This window comes from Corylus avellana, chromosome ca4 (genome assembly GCF_901000735.1).
Source record: "Corylus avellana chromosome ca4, CavTom2PMs-1.0".
Classification (NCBI taxonomy): domain Eukaryota; kingdom Viridiplantae; phylum Streptophyta; class Magnoliopsida; order Fagales; family Betulaceae; genus Corylus; species Corylus avellana.
Window position 1 is genome coordinate 3,167,020 of NC_081544.1, and position 23,878 is coordinate 3,190,897.

General features: G+C 34.2%; 2 protein-coding genes across 2 annotated transcripts; one reads left to right on the plus strand and one right to left on the minus strand.

Moving 5' to 3' along the window:
• Positions 1-3,275, plus strand: LOC132177816 (uncharacterized). The gene is made up of 3 exons (XM_059590279.1): positions 1-821; positions 1,533-1,880; positions 1,964-3,275. Exons 1-3 carry the CDS (start codon positions 360-362, stop codon positions 2,585-2,587), a joined length of 1,434 nt encoding a protein of 477 aa, XP_059446262.1. The 5' UTR covers positions 1-359; the 3' UTR covers positions 2,588-3,275.
• Positions 3,276-13,914: 10,639 nt separating this feature from the next.
• On the minus strand, positions 13,915-15,821 carry LOC132178801 (classical arabinogalactan protein 9). The gene is made up of 2 exons (XM_059591354.1): positions 15,097-15,821; positions 13,915-14,289 (listed from the first exon to the last, which is right to left on the minus strand). The coding sequence occupies exons 1-2, from the start codon at positions 15,688-15,690 to the stop codon at positions 14,206-14,208; spliced, it is 678 nt and encodes a 225-aa protein (XP_059447337.1). The 5' UTR covers positions 15,691-15,821; the 3' UTR covers positions 13,915-14,205.
• Between the last annotated feature and the right edge of the window lie 8,057 nt (positions 15,822-23,878).

Genomic DNA, 23,878 nt, shown 5'->3' on the forward strand with positions numbered 1-23,878 from the left:
CCCACTCTCTCTGTTTCTCTAAATATACCTACTTTTTTTCTCTGGCTTAGACTCATACAGCTCTCCAAACGTACGCACACTACTCACTCTCTAAAAGTCGCGCTCACACTACCACCCTGTGCAGCCGTGCTCACATTCTCCGAGCCGTTTTCTCCCAAAACCGGTTTCCCACGCTCTCTCTCTCTCTCTCTCTCTCTCTCTCTCTATCTATCTATCTATCTATGAAGAGTTATCTGTTTTGCTCACAAACCCATCTCACTCTCTCGACTTTCTAACTAACCAAACACTACCAATCACAGAGAGTATAGGGCTTTTGGGTTTTTTTTTTTTAGTCCTTTTTTTGGGGGGCGAGGTGTAAAATGGAGAAAAAGCAGGGGTTCTTCTCGGCGCTAAAAGAGGAAGTGGTCCGGGGGCTCTCGCCGTCGCGGTCTCGGGCGAACAGTCCCTGCCGGTCCGGGTCACCAATGTCGGGTCTGTTTCGGAGAAAGAAAGACCGGAGCCAGAACTACGTGGCGCATCCGGACGCATTGATCGGGAGATCCGGGAGTCTGAGACCGGTGGGGGAGGCGCTGGCGCCGTTGATGGAGGGGCCGGACGCGGACGGGGAGGGGGTCGGGGAGTCGAAGCGGGTCGGGTCGGGTCTGGGGCAATGGATGAAGGGACAGCTAGCGAGGACACCTTCGGTGACGTCGTCGGCGGCGGCGGCGTGCCGGAGGTCCGATCTGAGGCTGTTGCTTGGGGTGATGGGCGCACCTCTCGCCCCGGTGCACGTTAACACCACCGACCCTTGGCCTCACCTTAGCATCAAGGACACCCCCATTGTTAGTCCTTCTCTCTCTCGCAAACCTATTTGATGGGGTTTTAGGAATAAAAGAGAAAACAAATGGTTTTCAAAAGTAGTGGTCCTTGACGAAAATATGAAAAAACTATAGTGATTTTCAAAAATAACTTCTTTTTTTTTTGTTTTTTTGTTTTATATATTTTTTTCTATATGTGGAAACGGGGTGTGGAGTGCTCATCAAGGTATTTGGGAGTTTGGATTTAGATTTGCTCTATGATTTAGTTGACTATGTTTTGTGGGAATTTGGGGACGTCATGGATAATCCAGAGCATGGTTTTTGGATTTTTTTATTTTTTTTTTATTTTTGCTTTCAATTCTTTAGTAGAAAAATAGATACACTTAATTATTTGCTTTTCTTTACCTTTTATTTTATTTTATTATTATTTTTTTCAGTTTAAGCCCCCGTTTGGGTGATGAGAAAATAGAGGAAAATACGAGTAAAGAATCCTTAACTGGAGCGTGTGGGCCTAACTGTTTTTGTTACTTTATTTAAGTGACGAAAAAAAAGCATACAATAGTTTTGCATTTTAGGCTTGGAATTGGTATTCATTGTACATTTCACCAATTATGGAGTGGAGTGGTTGATATGATTAATTTGATTACCTTTTATGTTTATCTGTTCTTTGTAAATTTAATCAATTTAGTGAAACCACTCTAAATGTTTTGTGATCTACCACCGGTATTATTGCAGGAGACTTCGTCTGCTCAGTATATATTGCAGCAGTACACGGCGGCTTCTGGTGGGCAGAAGCTGCAAAACTCAATAAAAAATGCATATGCGATGGGAAAAGTTCGGATGGTGGCTTCTGAGTTCGAAACCGCCACTAAGGTGATGAAGAACCGGAATGCTGCTAGGTGTGTGGAGTCGGGCGGGTTTGTGCTCTGGCAGATGAATCCAGATATGTGGTATGTGGAGCTTGCTGCTGGGGGCAGCAAGGTTCATGCTGGCTGCAATGGAAAACTTGTTTGGAGGCACACACCCTGGCTCGGTGCCCACACTGCAAAAGGGCCTGTAAGGCCTCTTCGTCGCGCCCTTCAGGTAAAATTGTGGGTTTTCTGTTCAAGTTTGTTTTGTGTTATGGTCATTTTTCATAGTTGGCATCTGTTTATAATTTGTTTCAGGGGCTTGATCCTAGAACCACCGCCAGTATGTTTACGGATGCTAGATGCATAGGGGAGAAGAGGATCAATGGTGAGGATTGCTTCATCCTTAAGCTTTGTGCTGATCCTCAGACATTGAAGGCCAGGAGTGAAGGACCGGCAGAGATAATTAGGCATGTCTTGTTTGGCTACTTCAGCACAAAGACAGGGCTTCTTGTTCACATGGAGGATTCACATCTTACCCGCATCCAATCCAATGGGGGCGATGCAGTTTACTGGGAAACTACAATCAATTCGTTCCTGGATGATTACAGGTCTGTTGAGGGCATCATGATTGCCCACTCTGGGCGTTCTGTGGTAACCCTTTTCAGGTTCGGTGAGATGGCAATGAGCCATACCAAAACGAAGATGGAAGAAGCTTGGACAATTGAGGAGGTTGCATTTAACGTTCCGGGTCTGTCAGTGGACTGCTTCATTCCCCCGGCAGACTTGAGATCAGGCTCCATCAGTGAGACCTGTGAGCTTCCTCAGGATGAAAGGGGAAAGGGGGCGATTGCACTAGCAGCATATCGAGCCAAAGTTGCCGCACTGGAGAAAGAACATGACAGCTCCATGGATAACATGATTTGGAAGATGGAAGTCTAACAAGGGTAGGATCCAACTAGGGCAATTGTTCATATGGGTAGCTAGTTTTAATTGACTAACATTTTAAAAAGTTACAGAGTAGGAGTTAAGTCAGCTTTTTTTGGGTGAAGTTGGTTTATGCCTCTATTAATCTGTAAATACAGAGCATAATCATTCACAGGTTTCAGTGAGGCCTGGTTGAATCTTTATACTCTCAATGCAGAATCCAACTATGGAGTTGGAGCTCAGCTTTCCATTTAGGGATAGAGCAAGTGGAGGTTAAGTTTTTAATTTACCTTCAATGCATGGAGGTGGTGAAGCTCTGGAGTATTAGAGCCGCCAACCTCTTATAATTCTACTAATTCTCTTACTTCAATGAATTCCATGGTGGCGGTAGTAAGGAAACTGCCCCCAACCAACTTGATTTCGATGCTTAATGACTAGCCTGTTAATTTTTTTTACCTTTGTCGGTGTGCTAATCTTTGTGTGGTTGTTTCTTGGTTTGAGAAGGAGGAGGTCATGGTAAAAGAGATGAACTGTAATTTCTTTTCTTAACAGTTGTAACCCCACATATTTCTGATATGGGTTTTTGGTTGTATGTATCATGGCATTTTGTCAGTACTTCTCTAGAGAAAATTGTAAACATAAACATTGTGTCCATCACATATTAAATGCTCATGAATATGTATAGATCAGCATCTTTCCTTCTTCTCTTTCTTTAATGCTTAAACATCATTCTGTTTTATCACATTGTGAAAATGCTTTTAATATTGACTGACCCAGATTTGAAAAAAGAATGCCAATGATATTGTTGGATCTTATTCTCTTTTGGGAAAGGTCTATTTCTGGGGTCTCTCTGAATGGTGATATGTTGAAAAAGCTGAGGTTATTCTGCTGGTGCGCCATTTTTCCTTCATCTTATTGCTTGAACATCTCTGTGGCTGTCTTTGGGACCTTTTCCTTCATCTCTTTCCTTCCAGGTGGGGATCATGAGATTGAGAGCAGAGAAGGCTTGTTGGTGCCTGGTGGGGTCTGTGCAACTTTTGAGAATTGTTACTTTTTGAAACCCTTCTCTGACCCAATTCAACCCAATGGCATCACAGATAAACTAATGCTTTTTATGTGTTATCTAGATGATTACAGCAAGGCACAGGGGGTAAAACTCTCCGAAACCCTCCCCCCCCCACGTGATTCCCTCAGCTTTCTTTTTCCACCTCTCTTGCTCAGCTGCTCTGTTTCCTCTTATATTTATTTGCTTTTGCAGGCACTGTCCCTCACCTCTTTACCCCACTTTGGACCTTTCAATTTCTTTCTTTTTTTTTTTTCTTTTTTTTTTTTAAATTTATTAAAAGTTTTATTTATACGTGGGGGAAGTTTCCACCCCCATGATGATGTTCCCGAGTGGTCAAAATCCCAAACTGATGTGGGCCCTTCTTTAATTTTCTTCGTTGGGCCTAAAGGGTTGGAGTCCAGCCTTCCGTAGTTGAAAGGTTAATCTCCAATAATTTTATTGTTTAAATTGCTAATAATTTAAACAATAAATATAATAAAGCGAGATTTGCTTGTTTGAACAGTTTCAAATAATTCATCTACTTGTTTGGACAAATAGGTCTATAATAAATTTATATAATAAATTTTTTATATTTACCGTCTGAATTGCTAGAAACGTATCTATCCATGTGCAGTAACATGTAACAATAAGATATAGAAGTATTTGAAGGTAGATGTGACATGGGAAGTCTAAAAGTGTTGAGTAAATGTTGAAACCAACCTGCTGAACAAAAATCCAAAGGGTCGTCGTTTTCACACTCCAATCTTAGCAGCCTGTGGCTCTTTTTATCATGCCATTGACCGATTTGGGCTGTGGCGAGGGTAGTGCAATTAAGGCGGGTAAGGTCAAGACAATATTTAGATACCACCTTTTTTATTTATTTATTTTTTTAAGAGTAAGACTAAAGACAAACAAACAACACAATTATGATAAAAAAAAAAAAAAAAAAAAATCCTTGATAGCAATCCTACCTCAAGTTCAGAGGGGATCTTCGAAGGCAGAGAATGCAATTGAAAATGTTGCAAGTAAAGTTGGTTATGGCTGCCCATGGTGGACATTGTAGGTATTAAAAAAAATAATAATAATAAATCAATTTTAGCTTAGTTTTTACCTAGCTTATGAGAGAGCTAGAGAAAGTAAGAGGTAGTTGTATAGTGGTGGAGGAGACACCATTTAGGGTGGTGGGGGCAAAAAACCATCAAGATTGAATATTTTTTAAGTCTAGATTTGGATTTAGAATTTTTAGTAGACCAAAAGGGTTATAGAAAAGAGAGCCAAAAGTGCTGTGATGAAGGAGATCTGCGACAGGAAATCAAAACGAGTAGTGACCATTATAACCCACGCACACTGAGGGACATGACAATTTTTCTTCAAGTTGGGTTATAGGAAGTTCTTTCAAGCCAATATACAAAATTGTCATGTATCTTTTAACATGAAAAAAATACATACTCTTTTAATAGCATGTGAGAAGTACATACTAAGATAGATGAGTCATTTTATGGTCAGGATTTAATATTGTTATATTTAACGGTATAGATGATGCCACGCGATAATTATATTGGCACACCATTAATTTTTTTTAAAAAAATGATATGACAGCATATATACCATTAGATATAACAACCATAAATCATGACCATAAAACTCTCAATCTCAAGTGAAATGGAGAGCATCAGTCGAGAAGCGCATGCTTTTTAATAGAATTTTCTCAAACTCTTTTAATGTTACTAAAAAAAGCATGTGCTTCTTATATTACATGCTTAAGGAACATGTGACAATTTTTTAGTTTCTCCAATCAAGCTTGAAGGATTACTTTGTTTGTACAAAAGAAATTACAAAGGACAAAAAAATCATATTAGGACAATTTTCTTCCAAATTTGAGGTTAAGGAAATTCTTTCAATCCAATTTATTAACTTGACATTTATCCTTAGAACAATCACAAACTCTAAGATAACTGTTTGAATTCCTCCGGCCCAATTTAAAGAAAAACTTTGTTTAACAACTTATTGCTATTTATTTATTTATATTAAAAAAAAAAATCTTGATTTTTCATTTGAAATCTCAACTCTTACTCATTTTATTAGGGGTGGCCCATTTTGCTTTACTCATAGGTTTCTGTTTTAATTAGAGGACAATCATCAAATTGAGAAAGACTTCAAAAGTTGGCTTCTAACTCGATCTACTTCCAATAGGGCAGGACCATAATTAAAACCCTCAAAAGCCACCTCAATGAAGCAACACTTCATTGTGTGTGTGTCTATATATATATTCTTTTAATTACCAGATCAGCACATTAATTAAGTGAAATCCCTCTATTATATGCCATTATTAAGATGTGCTTAACTAACTCATTGATGTAGACAATTCAACCAAGTTAGTAGCAACTGGACCTTATAATTCATTTCTCCATCTCTTATTGGCTTGGAGTATCTAAATCAGTAGATTATGCAGAAATGAAATTATTGGTTGGTGGGCTAGAGTGTTTTTTCAGTGTTCTAATTAGACAATTGAATCAGTGAAACCATAAACCTTTGATTTATGCATGAGAATTTTACTAAAATTAGCCGAATTGTTAATAATTTGGACAACTTCATAGAGTAGGGGGTTGTAGAGCTGACTTGTTCTTGTCCCAAGCAGGTGATGGCTACCCATAACTAGTGGGTCCCTTAGTCCCTCTCTTTATGGGACTACCCAAATTGTTAGCAATTCATGCATTCTTAGTGTAGGAGATTTGGATCCTTGATTTATTCATAAATTGTTTAACCTATTAAATTCTGAGAAAATTTAAAATTAGTGTATAAACTAAAAGAGTAATGCTATATATATATATATATATACACCCCTATCCTATTTGGGTAATGTAACAGAGTTTATTAGCCTGTAATGCTTTTTAACAAAGGCTGATAGGCATTCTCACATCAGCTCAGTAATATAGGGGTGTAGTATGTAACATAACTCAAACCACAATAGATTTTTTTTTTTTTTTTTTTCAAATTCTTGTAACCCAAATCTATTCAACTAACATATGTCCTTAAGGTATATGACTCTCACGTGCATTTTCAATAATACATATAAGAATCGAAAAAATTTGAAAAAAAAAAATAATAAAGTCTTAAAAATCCTTCGCCGGATTTAGGACTTGTTTGAGATTGCGTTTAAGTGGTTTAAAAATGCTTTTAACACTTAAAAAGCTTGTTTGAAAAAAAAAATATTCATTTGGTAAAAAAAAAAAAATTAAAAGCGCTTTTAAGGGTCCAAAAAGTCTAAAAATGACTAAAACGCACTTTTAGTAATAGCTTAAAAATAAAGCTTTTGCCCAAAAGCTATTTTTAACTTAAAAACTTTTTTTTTTTTTTTTTTTTTTAAACGCAATCCCAAGCAAACTCTTACAATCAGTTGATTATGACCATAAGATATGTGTATTCACGGCATAGCATATGTGATATTAATAAATTTTGAAACACTTGCAGAAGTAACCGTTACTTCTGGGCAATTTCCCTGAGTCAAGTAGAAAAGCCAGAAGCAAAGAGTCAAAAAATAAGTAGCAGATTTGTGTTGACTGTCTGGGAAGTAGGGTTCTAGCTATTGAGTTGAATGAAACTTGGGAGTAAACAATTTTGTTGCTTATAATAAATATATGCATTCATATGGGGAATGGTATTTAAATAAATATATATTCTTTAATCTTTATTTTATCTTAATCTCATCTTCCTTCTTTCCTAGAATGAAATGTTGGATTCTCAATTAAGTTGACTCGGAACTCTAATTCCAAACTCCTATATATCCTCAATAAACACATTCATTTATACCCACGACTCAATTTCATGGTAGTTGACAAGTAGAAGGAAAAATGTTTGGTATACAATAAGCTTTTCACGTGCCCAATTCACAATATTTTATAAAAATAAGTCATGCCAAAATTGTCACATGACGGTCTATATTTTAAAGGTTAAAGTAGTAATTGTGGATTAGGATTTTTTACAGTTTTAAAGAGTTTACAAATTCTCAAATTACAAAATTTAGATTGTTTATAGGTATTAAAACACTTGAAAAATGCTACGTAATAAAAATGTGGCATATTATAGTTGATAATTGAGTATATTTATTAGGTTCTTACTTTTTATGTTGTAAAAAATTTTAAGCCAAAACCTGTCTTTTAATTTTACGAAGAAGAAGCGTCTCTACAAAAGCGAAGAATAAATCTTTTAGGAGAGAGAATTTCTCTAATGGCCTCGATAACATTCTACATTTTTAATAGGGAAATGCTAGATACTGCTTTGGTCCTAGGTGAATATTATTTTCTAAAATTGAGTGAGAGAAATAAGAAACAATTTATTTTTTCCTTTTAAAAAAAAATATATTCACATAGGACACTTAGCATTTTTCTTTTTAATATGTGACATTTTTCAAGCATTTTAATGTCTGAAAACGACATAAATTTCATAATAAATAAAATTGTAAAGAACCATAATTCGATAATTGTCATGTTTGTTTGTAAACGGGATAAGTATTATGTGGTTTTTTTTTTTTTTTTTTTAAAAAAAAGATAATTATTATGCGATAAATTTAAGGTTTACTGCCATATAAGTTTGTAAGTGACTTATAATAAAAGCTGTAATCAAGAACACTTGTGGAAGAAGTAATTGTGCATTAGTCAAAACAATTAGATGGAATCTTGAAAATACTTTTAAGAGTGCATATGGAGAAGATTTGTTATTGTTTAATGCACATTATCATGTGCTAAGGAAAGCAAGTGATGATTTAATGCCTAGGTTGTGTAACATTAAGAAGAGATCTCTTGATTATTACTCTTTGATTTATTTTTGGACGTGATTTTACTTTTAAGCCTTAACAATAGTGCCTTGACGGTATAGGCACGATATCTTAATAGGTGTTGTCGGTCAAGGTTAAGTGCGTAATTTCCTATTTTCCTTCCCTCTAAGACAAAAAAAAAAAAATTAAATAAAAAATAATAATAATTAAAATAACTAAAAGAAAAGAGAGAGAGCGAGAGAAAGTTAGTCCATGTTTGACCCATACATGAATAAATCACCATTAGAAGTTAAAGGCAGCATTGGTAGGTATACTATAACTTTTATTTTAAGCTTTGTACAAATTGACATGTGAATTTATATGATATTTATTAGGTCAACTACTCAAATGTAGATTATTACTGTCCAAATAATACTTATTACACTAGCTACTGAAATGTAAAACATTATAAGAAATTTGGTCATTAGCAACCAAACTTTTAGCGACGACTTTGGGGTCGTTGCTCATTTAAGGAAAATTTTCATACTAGTGACGACATTTTGTCGTCGCTAATAACTTGGCAAGTTTTTTTTTTTTTATTTTATTTTTTGCATAAGTTGTAGAGGGAAGCTATTAGCAACAACCGTTTACCATCGATGACAACACTAGTTGTTGCTAATAATAACATATCATCTTGTCTATGAGGTTATATCTAAAATAAAAATCACATCAGCGAGGACATGTGAGTATAGTGACAAGCCTATTACAAAATTAAAGAAAAAAAAAAAAAAACTCACATCATCGACCACATGACAGTCCACTCCACGTGACACTTATTTTTATAAAAAAGTAATGCTAAAAACTACATTTTTATCATATAACTATCCTATAATGCTAAAATAGTAGTCTCAATCAATTCTTGGATTTTTTATTATTATTATTATTTTTTTTTTAAATAATGATTGATTTAATGGTCGGTTAGAACTGACACGTCAACATTATGAAATAATTGTGGGATAAAAATGTAGTTTCTAATTACTTTCTTGTTCCCTAAAATGTAGAGTAATTCTAGGTGGCCTACTTGTGTCATACTAAGAATGATGTGGCTATTAAAATTATCATTAGACTTGTGATTGATTATTATTGAATTTTGATCAAAGAATAATTTTAATAATCACGTCATTCTTAGTAAAACACAAATAGGCCTTCAAAAATTACTCTAAAATGGAGCATGAAAATTATAATACTTTGAACTTTTTTTTACGAGATAGACCAAATGGACTCACGGCTAACTTCACATCTAAGCCAAGCCATAGTTCGAAAAACTAGGAGTTTGGCAAATTTTTAGCAAACATGTGGAGAAGGGCCTATTTTGCTTCTCTTTTTTCTAGAATGACAACCTTATGCCCCCAAAATATTTGGGGAAAGGTATAAACCCTAGCCCTAAATGCTAATATATATATATATATATATATACACACGGGTTTGGATTCCCACTAGAGAATAAACATATTGGTGAAATGAAGAAAAGTCCAAGATTCCCAAGGCCATGCGTCCGCGCGTTGGCTCATGAGTCATGAGCATTTAAGCTTATTGATGGCACAAGTTTTAATGGCAATGGTCCAATCATCATTTATTAAACGTCAACTTTGCCGTGCGTGGGAGTGAGCCTTCAAGTTTTGGTTCATCCAATTTAGATCTCCTTTTACGGCAGATAAATTGAAGATTCTTTGATTGTTAATTGTAATTTTTTATTTTAAATTCAATGATTTATAAAATATTAACTGCTTTTATATAACTGAAACATTAAATACTAATTTTTGTTTTATCGAGATTTAAATAATTTTATAGACCATTAAATTTAAAATAAAAAGTTACGATTAACAATTAAAAATTTTCAAATTTCTTCTCAATTATAAGGGATCCGGATCCTAATTCATCAACAATTATAGCCATAAACTATAAACATCAAATCATGCCAATATATATATATATAGAAAAAAATTCTTAACATGCTTAAAAAAAATTAAAAACTGTTTTTAGAGAGTTTTGAGTATGTTTGTAGCGTTTTTTTTTTTTTTTTTGGTTTGAGAAAAATATTATGCTATAACATAAAAATGAAATATTTGTGTTGTTTATTAATATTTTTGCTATGGAACGAAAAATATATTTATATATATATATAAAATGTTAGCAAATAGTTTTTTTTTTTTTTTGGCATTATATGAATTTAAAAACAGAATTATTATTTTAAAGAAAAAAAAAATGGAATCAAAGAAGCATTTGGCATTGACTTTGTGAGAGCTATTTGTGTGGGTTATTGTGGAGCAAGTGAGCAGGAATTTAGGAGGTGCTGTTAATTTGGTTGACACGTTGAGCATTTCAAAAAAAAATGTATGTAGAAGATAAAGAAATTAATAAAGTTGAAAACTTAAAACAAAGAAAATATAAATAAATAAATAAATCTCATAGCATTGTCGGCAAAGGAAGCTTCCACATATTCTTTGTATTGCCAAACAATGTATGCACATTTATGATGGTTTTCCCACTGCCCCCTACCCTTAAACTCAAGGCAATTTATGCCCATTACTCCCCCACAACTCAAGGGAATCTCATTGCGTGTGCATATTTGTTTGTACTCGTACATTTCTACCTACATGTAATTATGGCAGTGCATCTTATTTTTGGATGGAGTAATGCATACTATTTCTATTTTATTCATGTTTATTTTATTGGGGCTGACGTGGTAATATTCATCAATTTTTGGATCAGTCATTGTCACTGTCAACCCGCTGGAATGATGGTGAAATGGGTTTTTTTTGTTTTTGTTTTTGAAGTGAAATGAAGAAAATAATTTATATTTGTTGTATCTAATAGTTTATGTGAAGATAAATATTATTTAGTAAACTGTCATAATATTTCAATGATGTAGCAGTGAGAATCATCCATTAATTTTTTTTTTTCTTAAATGAGTGTGCAATAGATAGTTTTTTTCATTTATAAATGATCAAATCATACCGCTTATAAAGAAAATAATATCACGAAGAAAAAATAGGATATTCTTTCATCCAAATTTTCTCCACAGATTGATGGAAAGCAGATTTTGCCAGTGGATGTATTGCCATATTTGCTTCCCTCATTGTATACAATACAATTGCTATGAATGGGAGCTACACAGAATTATCTTCGAATCATCAATCAAAGTCTCATACATGCTTAATGATTGCTCCTCCTTTCGTAGTGCATATATAATTTTCAAAGCATCACCTTCCAAAGACCATAGCCTTTCATGCCGCGTAAGCCTTCACCACAGTTGGATCAGTGATAGCTCATAGAGGAGCACATTTTAGCTTGAACCTTTCCCTCATGATCTCGAACAATAACGCCTACACCCATCATTTTTCTCAAACTAATCAAGAGGCACGTCTCAATTGACTTTGAACACACCACAAGGAGGAGCCGCCCATCGTAGAATGTTGTTCCGCCACATTGAATTCCTCCACAACCACCATTGCATTTTTAACAATTTGGTTTGGATGTAGAAATTCTCAATGAACTTTTCCAGGTTGTTGTCCAAGGTGATTGGGATGAGCTTCATAAGGGGCCCATTAGCATTCTACTGTATAACATGTCAAAAAGGGTTCATTTCTCCCATAGTAATGGGTTTCGCAAAATTAGAACGGGTTCAAATCCACTACAACTCCTATAGAGATAACTGGGCTCAACGTTTGTAAAGCTCTTTCAGCCCACTTGCTTGAAAGTTGAATTAACAAATTAATCCCCTAAGCCCGTGCCTTAATTTACAACTGGTCTCCAAATAGGGTTAAGAGAAAACTTTTCTAGTCAGTTTATTAAATAGACATGTATTTATAGAGCATGTGAGAATGATAAAAAAAAAAAGGAAAAAAAAAAAGGCAATGAGTAAAAATACAATTAACATTCCAATTCCTTTGGTGGATAATAGGGGTAAAGGAAAAAACAAAATAGTAAAGTCCACTTAACCTCTTTAAACTACTACCCCAATGACAATCTATCCCTCAAACTATCAATTACGACAATTTACCCCCTAAACTACCAAAACAATCACAATGTACTCCCAATTTTAATTAAATGACAAAATTATCCTTACTAAAATAAAAACAAAAATACTAATTTTTTTATTCTTTCAAATTTTAAGGATATTTTTGTCTTAGTGAAAATTATATAGGGGTATTTTCGTCATTTTGCTAGCATTGGGGGGTACATTGTTATTATTTTGATAGTTTGGAAGGTAAATTATCGTAATTGATAGTTTGGAGAGTAAATTGTCATTGTGATAGTAGTTTTTTGGGGGGGGGGTTAAATGGACTTTTTCCCCCAAAAAAAATAATGTACAAATTTTTTTTTCAACTCAATCTATTAAATTGACAGAAGTCAAAAAAATGCATCTGGTTTTAAAATAACATATGATTCACGCATATTAGTTTAATAGATTGGGATAGAGTAAAGATGAAAACTGTCCAAAAAAAAAAAAAAAAGCTAAAATTTATAAACTAAACCTGATTATTGGGCATCTGGGATCAAATTTTAGTTAATCTTCATTCTTCAACCAGAACTTTCTTTTTATAGAGATTTCTAAAACCAAGTCTACTTTTGGGTTTCCTCATATATGTGGGTTCTTCAATTTGCTTAAGAAACAAGTAAGGTGGGTATCCTAATTTATGGTTTACTGACCTCCTTTTAATGACTTGTATGCATTTTATGATAATTTTTAGTTGGAATACCCATTAATCCAAAGTGTTTTCTGTTTCGAAAATTGTTTTGATTTAATATAAAAGTAAAAGTAGTTTTTAAGTTATTTGTTAAATGATTTTGGTTTTAGTAGAAAGAAAAAACTTGTACAAAACCTGTTGCCAAACCGACTCTTTATCGTTCGAACTCTTGACCTCCCGACTCTATGGTAATACATAAACACTTGTGAATACTCGAATGGTTGATCTTTCAAATGGTTCCTCTTATGGCCCATACTATGCTTTTGGTCCTGTCGCCCCACTGTAATGCCACATGCCCACATGCTACGAACTCCTTTGCAATGCAATTGGATCGTGTGATGTTTTTGGCCTTGTAAGCATTTCTTTACATGAATGAAATCCTTGCTTTTGACCCAAAAAAGTGTACATGATTAAGAATGTTTAGTCTAAATTTTACTTTGCATCCCCTTTGCCTCTACCTATCTTCTCTCTTGGTCGGGATAAAATTTTCCTTCAAATTAAACTCAAGAAAATACCTCCTACCCAATCTACCAAATTGAATCCGATTTAGAGAAAAGCTCATTTCCCCCTCATAGCTTCCTTTTTGTGCCAATCGGTTATATAATGAATGCAGCATTTTGCTTATTGCATGTAGTAAAGTTATACACCACACTTTTATCTTGTGGCATTGTCAATCAGTTCTTGATTAGTTTTTCGAGAGCTGATTGACAGTATCACATCAATAAAATGAAATAAAAATATGACTTTTGGCTTTTTTTAAAAAAAAAGAGAGAAAGGAGACGATACGAATCAATTAAAGGTGAGACCAAAAGAGATAATAGAAAAATGAAATAAAGATATCATGAGAGAAAGAGGTAGCTACCAATCAAATACAAAACAACTCCCCCTCAACAGGCAATGCAGAAAACTCCCCTCAAAAATCTCCCAAAAGAATTCAACCGAATGTATGTAGTTCAAATACAAATATAGCAGGTGCCCATCATCAGGTGGGGGGCTAATAGGGTGATGAGCAGTAGATATATAATAGAGGCAACAGTAATGTAACACTGAAATCAAAAAGAAAAGACCCCAGACTGAGACTGCTCTAAACCACCACCCACAGGAGAGCCCATCCAAACACCAAGCTCCCAACCATCTTCTCAATGGATAACATCTTCTCAACCCCACTCTGCAATCCAAGGTTGCACCACAAGTTGTAACAAATAACATAAACAGAATTGAATATTCAAACTGTACAAAAATGTTTTTGGTTGCATCAATTTCTCTTACACATTTATTAAAACTTAATCTTAGGTTAGTATCTTGTTACCTAATGTTATATATGTTACATATCTTGTTGGATTGAACCAGTACTTCTTTCCCCGAGTCCCACCTTTTCGGAACGATTGTCCGAACATGTGAGGCTGACTATGCTTTTAAACGACAATCTTATTGTACCGGATCAGAATGCTATTAATTAAATGTTTGGCATATTCGAACAAGACTATTTGAACGGTGAGGCCTGTCTTTGCTTTCAAAGGACAGTACACTGGACGGTTTAAACAAGCTTTCAAACAAGAAAGCTATTATACTAGGATGGATCGACATTTTCTGTCCTACGTTGCTGTCTAGCATTTTTGTCTCTAGTTTCTTGTACAGTGCAGACCCATGAAGGACAAATCTGAAGCACCTGGCTTGCCGTGGTTACTTTTGATCAGTGTTGAAAGCTAACATGGGGGATTGATTTTCATTTTATAGAACCAATCAGATCTACACGGTTTCCCAAGCTCACGTGAGCTCGTGACACCATAACGGAACACCGGGAAACCCGTAACCATGCTTATGTTGATAAAAATCCATAGTTAAAAATATTTAAAGTAAATGATTAAATTTGTTATTATTATTTTGCTTAAGTTAAGATAAGTGATAATTTATGTTTTATAATAACGGGTAAAGCAAAAGAGAAAGAAATAAAAGAAAGAGAGGAGAAACTTACGTCGTCGTTCTGGGTCGGAGAGAGAGCTCCCAGGCTCGGCCCCGGGGCTTCCGACACCGGGCTCAGCGCCAAGGGAGACTGAGCAGGAGCTTTCACCTTCTTCTTGCTAGGTGCTGGAGCCGGGCTAGTGGCGGGAACCGGCCCTGGTGGAGATGCTAGAGGCGCCGGTGGAGGCGTTGCCGGGGGTGGAGTGGCCGGAGGAGGTGATGCCGGAGGTGGAGTGGCTGGAGGGGGAGTTACCGGAGGAGGAGATGCTGGTGGAGGAGACGCCGGAGGTGGAGTCGCTGGAGGTGGAGTGGCCGGGGGAGGAGTAGCGGGTGGAGGAGTCGCCGGAGGAGGCGAGGCGGGAGGCGGAGAGCTGACTGGAGGAGGAGTCGCCGGAGGAGGCGATGAAGGAGGCGGAGTGCTCACTGGAGGAGGAGTCGACGGGGGTGGAACATTGTTCGTAGGCGGCGGTGAGCCTGCCGGAGGAGGATTATTCTGTGTAGGCGGAGCTGGCGTCGAGCTAGGAGACGTCGCAGGAGATTGACCTCCGACGCCGGCGATCACAATGCACACAAAACCTAAGCACAAAACCGCTCTCCTATCCATCATTTCTCTCTTACACTGCGCACGCCCCACTGCTTAACCTGCGCACTTCAAGTAGCACAGGCTAAAGAGAAAGAGCTAGTTCGAGTTCTTACACGTGTGTCTGTGTCTGTGTCTGACTCTGTATTTTTCTGAGAGCAAAATGAAACAGAATAAATAGGCGTTATGTAAAGGCCAGGGAAGGTTCCGGCTGGTTCGTCCACATGGCCAGATTGTCGCTACCAAACAGATCTGAGGCGTCCGATTGCGGGACCTATCGGATGGGTCCCATTTGTGCATGGAGATCGCGGATCTGGCTGCCACGTTGCAGCGTGTGTTTTACGGTTGTGATTGTTTTCCACCGTTCTGGTACAGGTGAAAAACATGGCAGGTGATGGTGTGGGGCCATTTACATGTGGTTGGATGCTTTAAATCATGCTAGGTTTAGGTGTCACAAATTGTTTTTTTTTAAAAAAAAAAAATTATTTTAAAATGGACTTATATGGTCAAGATATTTATATAATGATTAATGTTATAAATTATATTTTTATTTTATTATGCTATGTGACATTGTACATTCTAAAAAAATGAAATAAAATTTAAGAATAAATTGGCATATCACGTCAGCATGATAAATTAATAGTACAGTAAAAATGTAATTTTTAGCATTACTCTTATATCTATCCATATGTAGCTAAAAAGTCTTTTGTAATTATACGTTGAATAAACATGAAACTTATCACGTCAACTACTAAAATGTGAACGGACGCTTAATGGTTCACAAGCTATTTGCTACATTTACAAGCAGACGTGATCGATAGTTTATGTAATATTTATTATGCCAACGACTCAAATGTGGATTATCATGTAACACTTTTTTTTTCTTCATAAAATATAAACTTGTTGTGGACCGACACTTAGTAGTTCACAAAGAACTTGTTACATTTACAAACTAATGTAACAGCCTATGTGACACTTCTTATATAAGCTATTCAAATATGAACTGTTATATAACACTTCTTTTTTAATCAAATATAAATTATCACGTGACTCATGTGGCATTTGCTATATTTTACATTTATTTATCACGCTTATTCACTCACCTTAGTAAGATGTACAAATTGTAGGTTCCTTAATGAAGCATAGATTCATTAGAGCTACATTTTCTAGCTACCTTATACTAAATGTCTCCTTGTTTTGGTGACCATGGCATTAAGTGTAAGTGAAGTGCCAAGAAATTAGAAGCTACCCTAAATTGTAATAAATGTCTCCTTATTTTGGTGACAGTAGCATTAAGAGCAAGTGAAGTGGACTATGGTTGTTATGATTACGAAGAGAAATAGTTGGTCCCTAATGATTTATTTTAGGGCAAAATATCTTAATTTATGATTTTCATTAGCTTAGATGAGCAATCATAATCATGACGTTTGGGATGTTGTGAATAAATTAATACCTCTCCAATCTAAAATTAATTAAAACATGTATGATTAAAGAGCTTCCATTCTTGAAATAAAGAAGAAATATATTTTACATCTATGCTCGAATTTTATATCCACCCTTGTATTTTTCAACTTTTATATATTTAACTTAATGTTCCACCACTAATAATACTTGAATCCCTTTCAGAATTTTTAGAGCATTCACATTCGGTTCAACAAATATTTAGTTAAAGAACATTTTTTTTAGCTATTTTTTCTTTCAAAGCACCTATACCCGGCCTAACATTTTAAATATTCACTTTTTTTTTCATTTAAAATATTATTTCGTTATCTACTTTCCTTATTTTCATAGAAGCAAGACAATTGATTTTTGTTTTTTTAATCAATACAAATTATAGATTGTTGAGCTACAGACTACAGTGCTTAATTACAAATCTTTCGTCGTTTAGTTAAGCTGTTTAACGCCGTAAAAAATAGCTATTTTTTGTTGAGCCCAATGTGAGTGCTCAAAAGGTAATTACAAAACGCTCACAAAATCCTCAAAATTATTTTTTATTTTTATTTTTATATTACGTGAGAATGGTTTTTCAAATAAATAAAAAATTCGATCCAAAAGACACGTGTACAGACAGACAGTTGTTTTGAAAGCCATATTTAAACCCATTTGGCATGATTTTGATTATCTGTTTTGGGGCATCAAAGCAAGGCAATGATTAGTGGGCCCCCGCTTTCATGTGCTATGGACCTTATTGCTGTTGTGATCTGTACGCCAACGTTTTGGTAGTAATCCGCCAAATTCAGCTGCGACATATTATGGTGAACCGCCAGAGAAAATGTGTGTGGGCTTTTGAGCTGTCATGCCGTGATAGGTGCCTTCAACACAAATCTTCCTACGTACCCTAATTTCTTTCGTATTTTAAATAATAATAATAAAAAATGATGATAATGAAAGCCAACAACAGCCCAATTTGTTGGCTCTAGGCTAAATTAATTATTTTTTAAAATATTTAATTTAATCAATTAAATTGATATGTCTTTTAAACATGTTAAGGACTCTGAGAAGATATGTAAAACTCTACGAATAGATGTCAGTGCATTGCCTATATTAGCATATGGCAAAAATGTGATTGGAAGTGTTGCAAGATTGCTTAAACTCCAATCAAGGCTCACAACAACTTTAGAAGTAAGAAATTTATTTAATGTTTAGGGGTAATTACCTTTTGCCTATATGAACTACAACGTCTTGATACTTTTCCCCATGAACAATTAAGTATGACACCTGACCTTATCAAATTACCATCTTACGACAAAAAATCTCATTTCGTCAGTCAAAAGGGTTAAAATTGACGGTCAACAGTCATGTGCAAGTCATGTGCCATTTTAATTTTTTTTTCTTTCACGTTTGCCCTCATTTTAAACTGTTTTCATGTGTTGGATTATGGTATAAGAGGGTATAAGCGTCATTTTTTCGGTTTGAAGTGAGGGCAAAAGTGGAAGAACAAATTTTTAAATGGCACATGACTTGCATATGACCGTTGACCATCAATTTTAACCCCTTTGACTGACGAATGAAAACTTTTTGTTATAAAATGATAGTTCATGGTGACAAAATGTAATTACCTCTAATATATATGTTCGTAAAAATCACATATTTTAAGGATTATAAGAATATATGTTAATTTATATTAAAAATATCCGTGATTTTAAGAATATATGCCAATTTAAAGTATATATTTTATTCCTTAAAAAATGTTTCTCATTTTTAAATTGTTTCATGTCAAATTGATTCATTTAATTTTTTTTTTCTTTTCCCTCTTGTACTGTCCACTGGAGTGGTGGTATTAGCTAGCCTGAGAGTTTTTTTTATAATGATATGGTGCAATTTTTAAACTAAAAAAAAAAAAAAAAAAAAAAACAAACAAACAAATTAGCTACCACCAATAATAAGCAATGTGACTCGTAAATCCTTGCCGTGAAGCATATTCTCTAGTTATTAATTAGCCTTTTCAATTTTTAAATTTTACTGTGGTGTAAAAAATGTCAAGCCGGCAAATTTCATACCTCTAGGAGATGGTGAAAGAGCAAAATGTAAAAATAAATAAAGATTAATTTGATAAACGAAATGTCATATATATAATATATTTAAATTTTGGATGACTTCAAAGGAAAAACACTTTCTTTACTTGAAATGTAAGAGTACTCATACCTCTATAGTGCTTGCCGCTGGCATATTAAAATAATAAAAAGAAAAGAAAACGATGGCTTTGCCTTCTCTCTTATGATTTGTGTTTTCAAAATATAAAACATTCACAAAATACTTAATTTTTTTTTTTTCAAATATCATATCAAAATACATTTTAAAATAAAAAAAATAAATTGAATAATACTATTTAATAGACTGTTGATAACGTAGTAGTAAATCGGTTATGAATTTTTTTCTTTCTTTGTTTACATTATGTTTTAAAAAAAATGTTGTTTAAAGGTAAATTTTTATTACCATATCATCAAGCTATAGGATAGTACGTCATATATCAGTTTATTAACATCTGCTATTAAAGCATGTAGTCCTCACATGCATTTTCAAACTGGCTTTCAAAACACTCATCTTATTTAATCTATTGAATTGGCGTATGTTCTTAGAACACATAATCGAAACGTTTTCAAACTGAATTGAAATTTTTTTTTCCAATTTAATTTACTAAAACTAATATTTATCTTTAGAAAACATCATTTTCCAATTTTTTTTTTTTATAAAAAAATTTGTTAGAAAGAAAATCCACACAACATGATCATCGCATGCAATTAATTAAGCAATGGAAGCATCATGGTTTGGGGTTATGGCGGACAGCTTAGAATAGGGTGGACATGGAACCCAAAAGCAGCGTAGAGTAAAAGCTACAAAGGACCCATTTTGGTTAAAGGGTCATATCAGTAATTTGCATGACGTTACTCACCATCTTCCTCCTGTTGGCCCATTTCCTTCAAAAGCTTACAGCGACCTCCTACTATATACCCCTCTGATTCAGCTGACTTTTGTCTGATCATTTCAACTCACAAAATAGTTAATGTTTAAGCAAATTAATCTTAAAACAAAAGTCAAATCACAAAAAGCAACAGCTAGCTTTAACATGATGATGATAATTCACAACAATTATGTAGATGTTGATTGATCATTGTGTTGTGTTTGTATGTTCCACTGCTTCTGAATCTGGGAGTTTGTCAATTTCAAACCATTTTCTTACTTCTTCTCTTTTTTTTTTTCATCATCAATCTCTCAATCTTTAAGAAGTGTTTTTAAAAAATTGAACTTCCAAGCCAATTTCAATGGAGAAAAGAAGGAGGAATTTGTTCATTTGATCCAAAATTCTAAAATATTTTGAAGTATTATCAAACAAAATGCATCTGAGGAAAACTTTATCATTTAATGTAAACAATAATCCAAATGGATTGATGATGGTTGTGATGGTTATGTTGCACCATCTAAACCATGCAGTTTTAAGATGCCAGCTGCATGGATTTGTAATGAAACAAATAAGGCTAACTTCATTCTACAGCAAGGGAGGGAGGGAGGCTCTGGTCCCTTTCTTTCAATTTTCCTTTAAGGATGGGTTAATTTCACTACTATGGCCCACCCCAATTTCAATGATGGAAGCTCTAGAAAGAAGCTCGCCCTTGGTAGCCACATTTCATATTGCCTAAAAAATTCAATGCCAAAACCCACAATTTTTATTTTTCACAAAAAAAAAAAAAAAACAAAAAACAAAAAAGAGTAAAGGTGGGTGAATCTCAATCATGTAGTCACTTCCTTAAAGGAGGAGAGCCAAATATCATTTTGTTGGGGAATTTTCTTGTGGAAAATGATAGAGGTACTAAGGATGGACTAGACATTTAAGGGTGAGGCCACATAATTTAATTTAATTTAATTTTATAACTTTTTTTTTTTTGAGGATAGAAAGTTAACTTTGGAAAGGATATTATATATATAAAAAAATAGTGTTAAATTCCAAATTTTGAGGGGACTAATGCCCAAAGTCCTTCGCTTTAAGTTATGGCGTAATCTCTAACCGATTGAGCTACCCATTGAAATCAATGCAACATACACTTCTACTCTCACGACTTTTTTTTTTTTTTTTTTTTTTTTTTTTTTGAAGAGTGTATCAGATATTATAAATTTCAAGAATTGCTGACTCAACACTTACAACCTCTTGGATGCAAGACGAACATTCAACATTCATAGCTCCAGTATTGGACATCCCTACCCTCTAAAGCATATTTTGCTAATCTATGAGCAGCCTCATTACTGGGACTCTTAGCTCCTTGACGGGACTTTTAAAATTATATTTAATCAAAATTCAATAATAATTTTAAAAATTACATAAAAGAATATGAAAATAAAAATGTGTGCAACATTACTCTTAAATTTTAATCAAAATGACATTGATTTAACATGGTATTACAGTAGAGGTTCTAAGTTCAAACTTAGTCTCAGTCATTCACCTCTCATTTCAATTAAAATATTATACGAGTTGGACCTTACTTATTAAGAGAAATTTTGAGCTCCCATGTGAATGCGAGTATTATAATATAAATTAAATGATTAAATTCACATTCTTAAATGTTTTAAGGACCCCTTGAAATCAATGAACCATCTAAACCATGCAGTTTTAAGATGCCAGCTGCAATCTGCATGGATTTGTGATGAAACAAATAAGGCTAACTTCATTCTACAGCAAAAGGGAGGGAGGCTCTGTCCCTTTCTTTCAATTTTCCTTTAAGGTTGGGTTAATTTCACTACAATGGCCCACCGAAATTTCAATGATGGAAGCTCTAGGAAGAAGCTCACTCTTGATAGCCACATTTCATATTGCCTAAAAAATTCAATGCAAAAAACCCACAATTTTTTATTTTATTTAAAAAAATAAAAAGAAAAAGAAAGTAAAGGTAGGTGAATCTCAATCATGTAGCATGTAGGCACTTCCTTAAAGGAGGAGAGTCAAATATCATTTTGTTGGGAAATTTTCTTGTGGAAAATAATAGAGGTGCAAAGGGTGGAACTAGACATTTAAGTGTGAGGAAGGATATTATATATATATATATATAAAATAGTGGTAAATTCAAAATTTTGAGGGGAGTAATGCCTTACTTAGTTTCACCTTGGAGATATATATTTTACTATAATCTTTTCATAAATTCACGTGATTAACTTGAGTAAGTGTCAAATAGTAAAAATATTAAAAAATAAAACTTGACAAATAAATTTAATTGTTTAATACCGACCTCTCAAAAGACTTAAAAAGTTGTAGTACCTTTTGGATTTTTAATTTTTAATTTTTATTATTGAATAATGTACAACAACTTTGATAGTGATACAATGAAATGATAGGATCAAGTGACAATCAAAATTGAAACAATTGAAATTAAAGGTTCATTCAAATATCCGGTTGATCATAGTACATTTGTTCAGTCGATCATGATAGGATCAAATGATCGATGAAACTTGAAACAATTAAATTGAAGGTTTGATCGAATATCCGATCAATCATAATGAATTAGTCCGATTGATCGTGATAAGATCAAATGATTGAAACAATTGAAATTGAAGGTTTGATCAAATATCCGATCAATCATAATTAATTAGTTCGATTGATAGTGATAGATTCAAATGTTCGATCGAACATCCGATCGATCCTAATGAATTAGTTCGATTGATCGTGATAAGATCAAATGTTTGATCGAACATCCAATCGATCATAGTGAATTAGTTCGATTTATTGTGATAGGATCAATTGATCGATCAAACATCTGATCGATCATAGTGAATTAGTTCGATTAATCATGATAGGATCAAACATTCGATCAAAAATCCGATCAATCCTAGTGAATTAGTTCGATTGATCGTGATAGAATCAAATGATCAATCAAATGTTCAATCGAAAATCCGATCGATCAAACATCCAATCGATCCTAGTGAATTAGTTCGATTGATCGTGATAAGATCAAATGTTTGATCGAACATCCGATCGATCCTAGTGAATTAGTTCGATTGATCGTGATAGAATCAAATGATCAATCAAATGTTCAATCGAAAATCCGATCGATCAAACATCCAATCGATCCTAGTGAATTAGTTCGATTGATCGTGATAAGATCAAATGTTTGATCGAACAACCGATCGATCCTAGTGAATTAGTTCGATTTATTGTGATAGGATCAATTGATCAATCAAACATTTGATCGATCATAGTGAATTAGTTCGATTAATCATGATAGGATCAAACATTCGATCAAAAATCCGATCGATCCTAGTGAATTAGTTCGATTGATCGTGATAAGATCAAATGTTTGATCGAACATCCGATCGATCCTAGTGAATTAGTTCGATTAATCATGATAGGATCAAACATTCGATCAAAAATCCGATCGATCCTAGTGAATTAGTTCGATTGATCCTGATAAGATCAAATGTTTGATCGAACATCCGATCGATCCTAGTGAATTAGTTCGATTTATTGTGATAGAATCAAATGATCGATCAAACTTGAAACAATTGAAATTGAAAGATTGATCGAATATCCGATCAATCATAATTAATTAGTTCGATTGATCGTGATAGATTCAAATGTTCGATCGAACATCCGATCGATCCTAATGAATTAGTTCGATTGATCGTGATAAGATCAAATGTTCGATCGAACATCCGATCGATCCTAGTGAATTAGTTCGATTTATATACCATTATTGAAATTTTCTATTTTTTATTCTTATTTAAATGTGAA

Bases quoted from the DNA above. Each gene is read 5' to 3' on its own strand.
- LOC132177816 (XM_059590279.1), top strand. From the start codon at position 360: ATGGAGAAAAAGCAGGGGTTCTTCTCGGCGCTAAAAGAGGAAGTGGTC. The intron at 822-1,532 runs GTTAGTCCTTCT...GTATTATTGCAG, and splicing joins GCATCAAGGACACCCCCATT to GAGACTTCGTCTGCTCAGTA. The intron at 1,881-1,963 runs GTAAAATTGTGG...AATTTGTTTCAG, and splicing joins CTCTTCGTCGCGCCCTTCAG to GGGCTTGATCCTAGAACCAC.
- LOC132178801 (XM_059591354.1), bottom strand. From the start codon at position 15,690: ATGATGGATAGGAGAGCGGTTTTGTGCTTAGGTTTTGTGTGCATTGTG. The intron at 14,290-15,096 runs GTAAGTTTCTCC...CTTGGATTGCAG, and splicing joins CTCCGACCCAGAACGACGAC to AGTGGGGTTGAGAAGATGTT.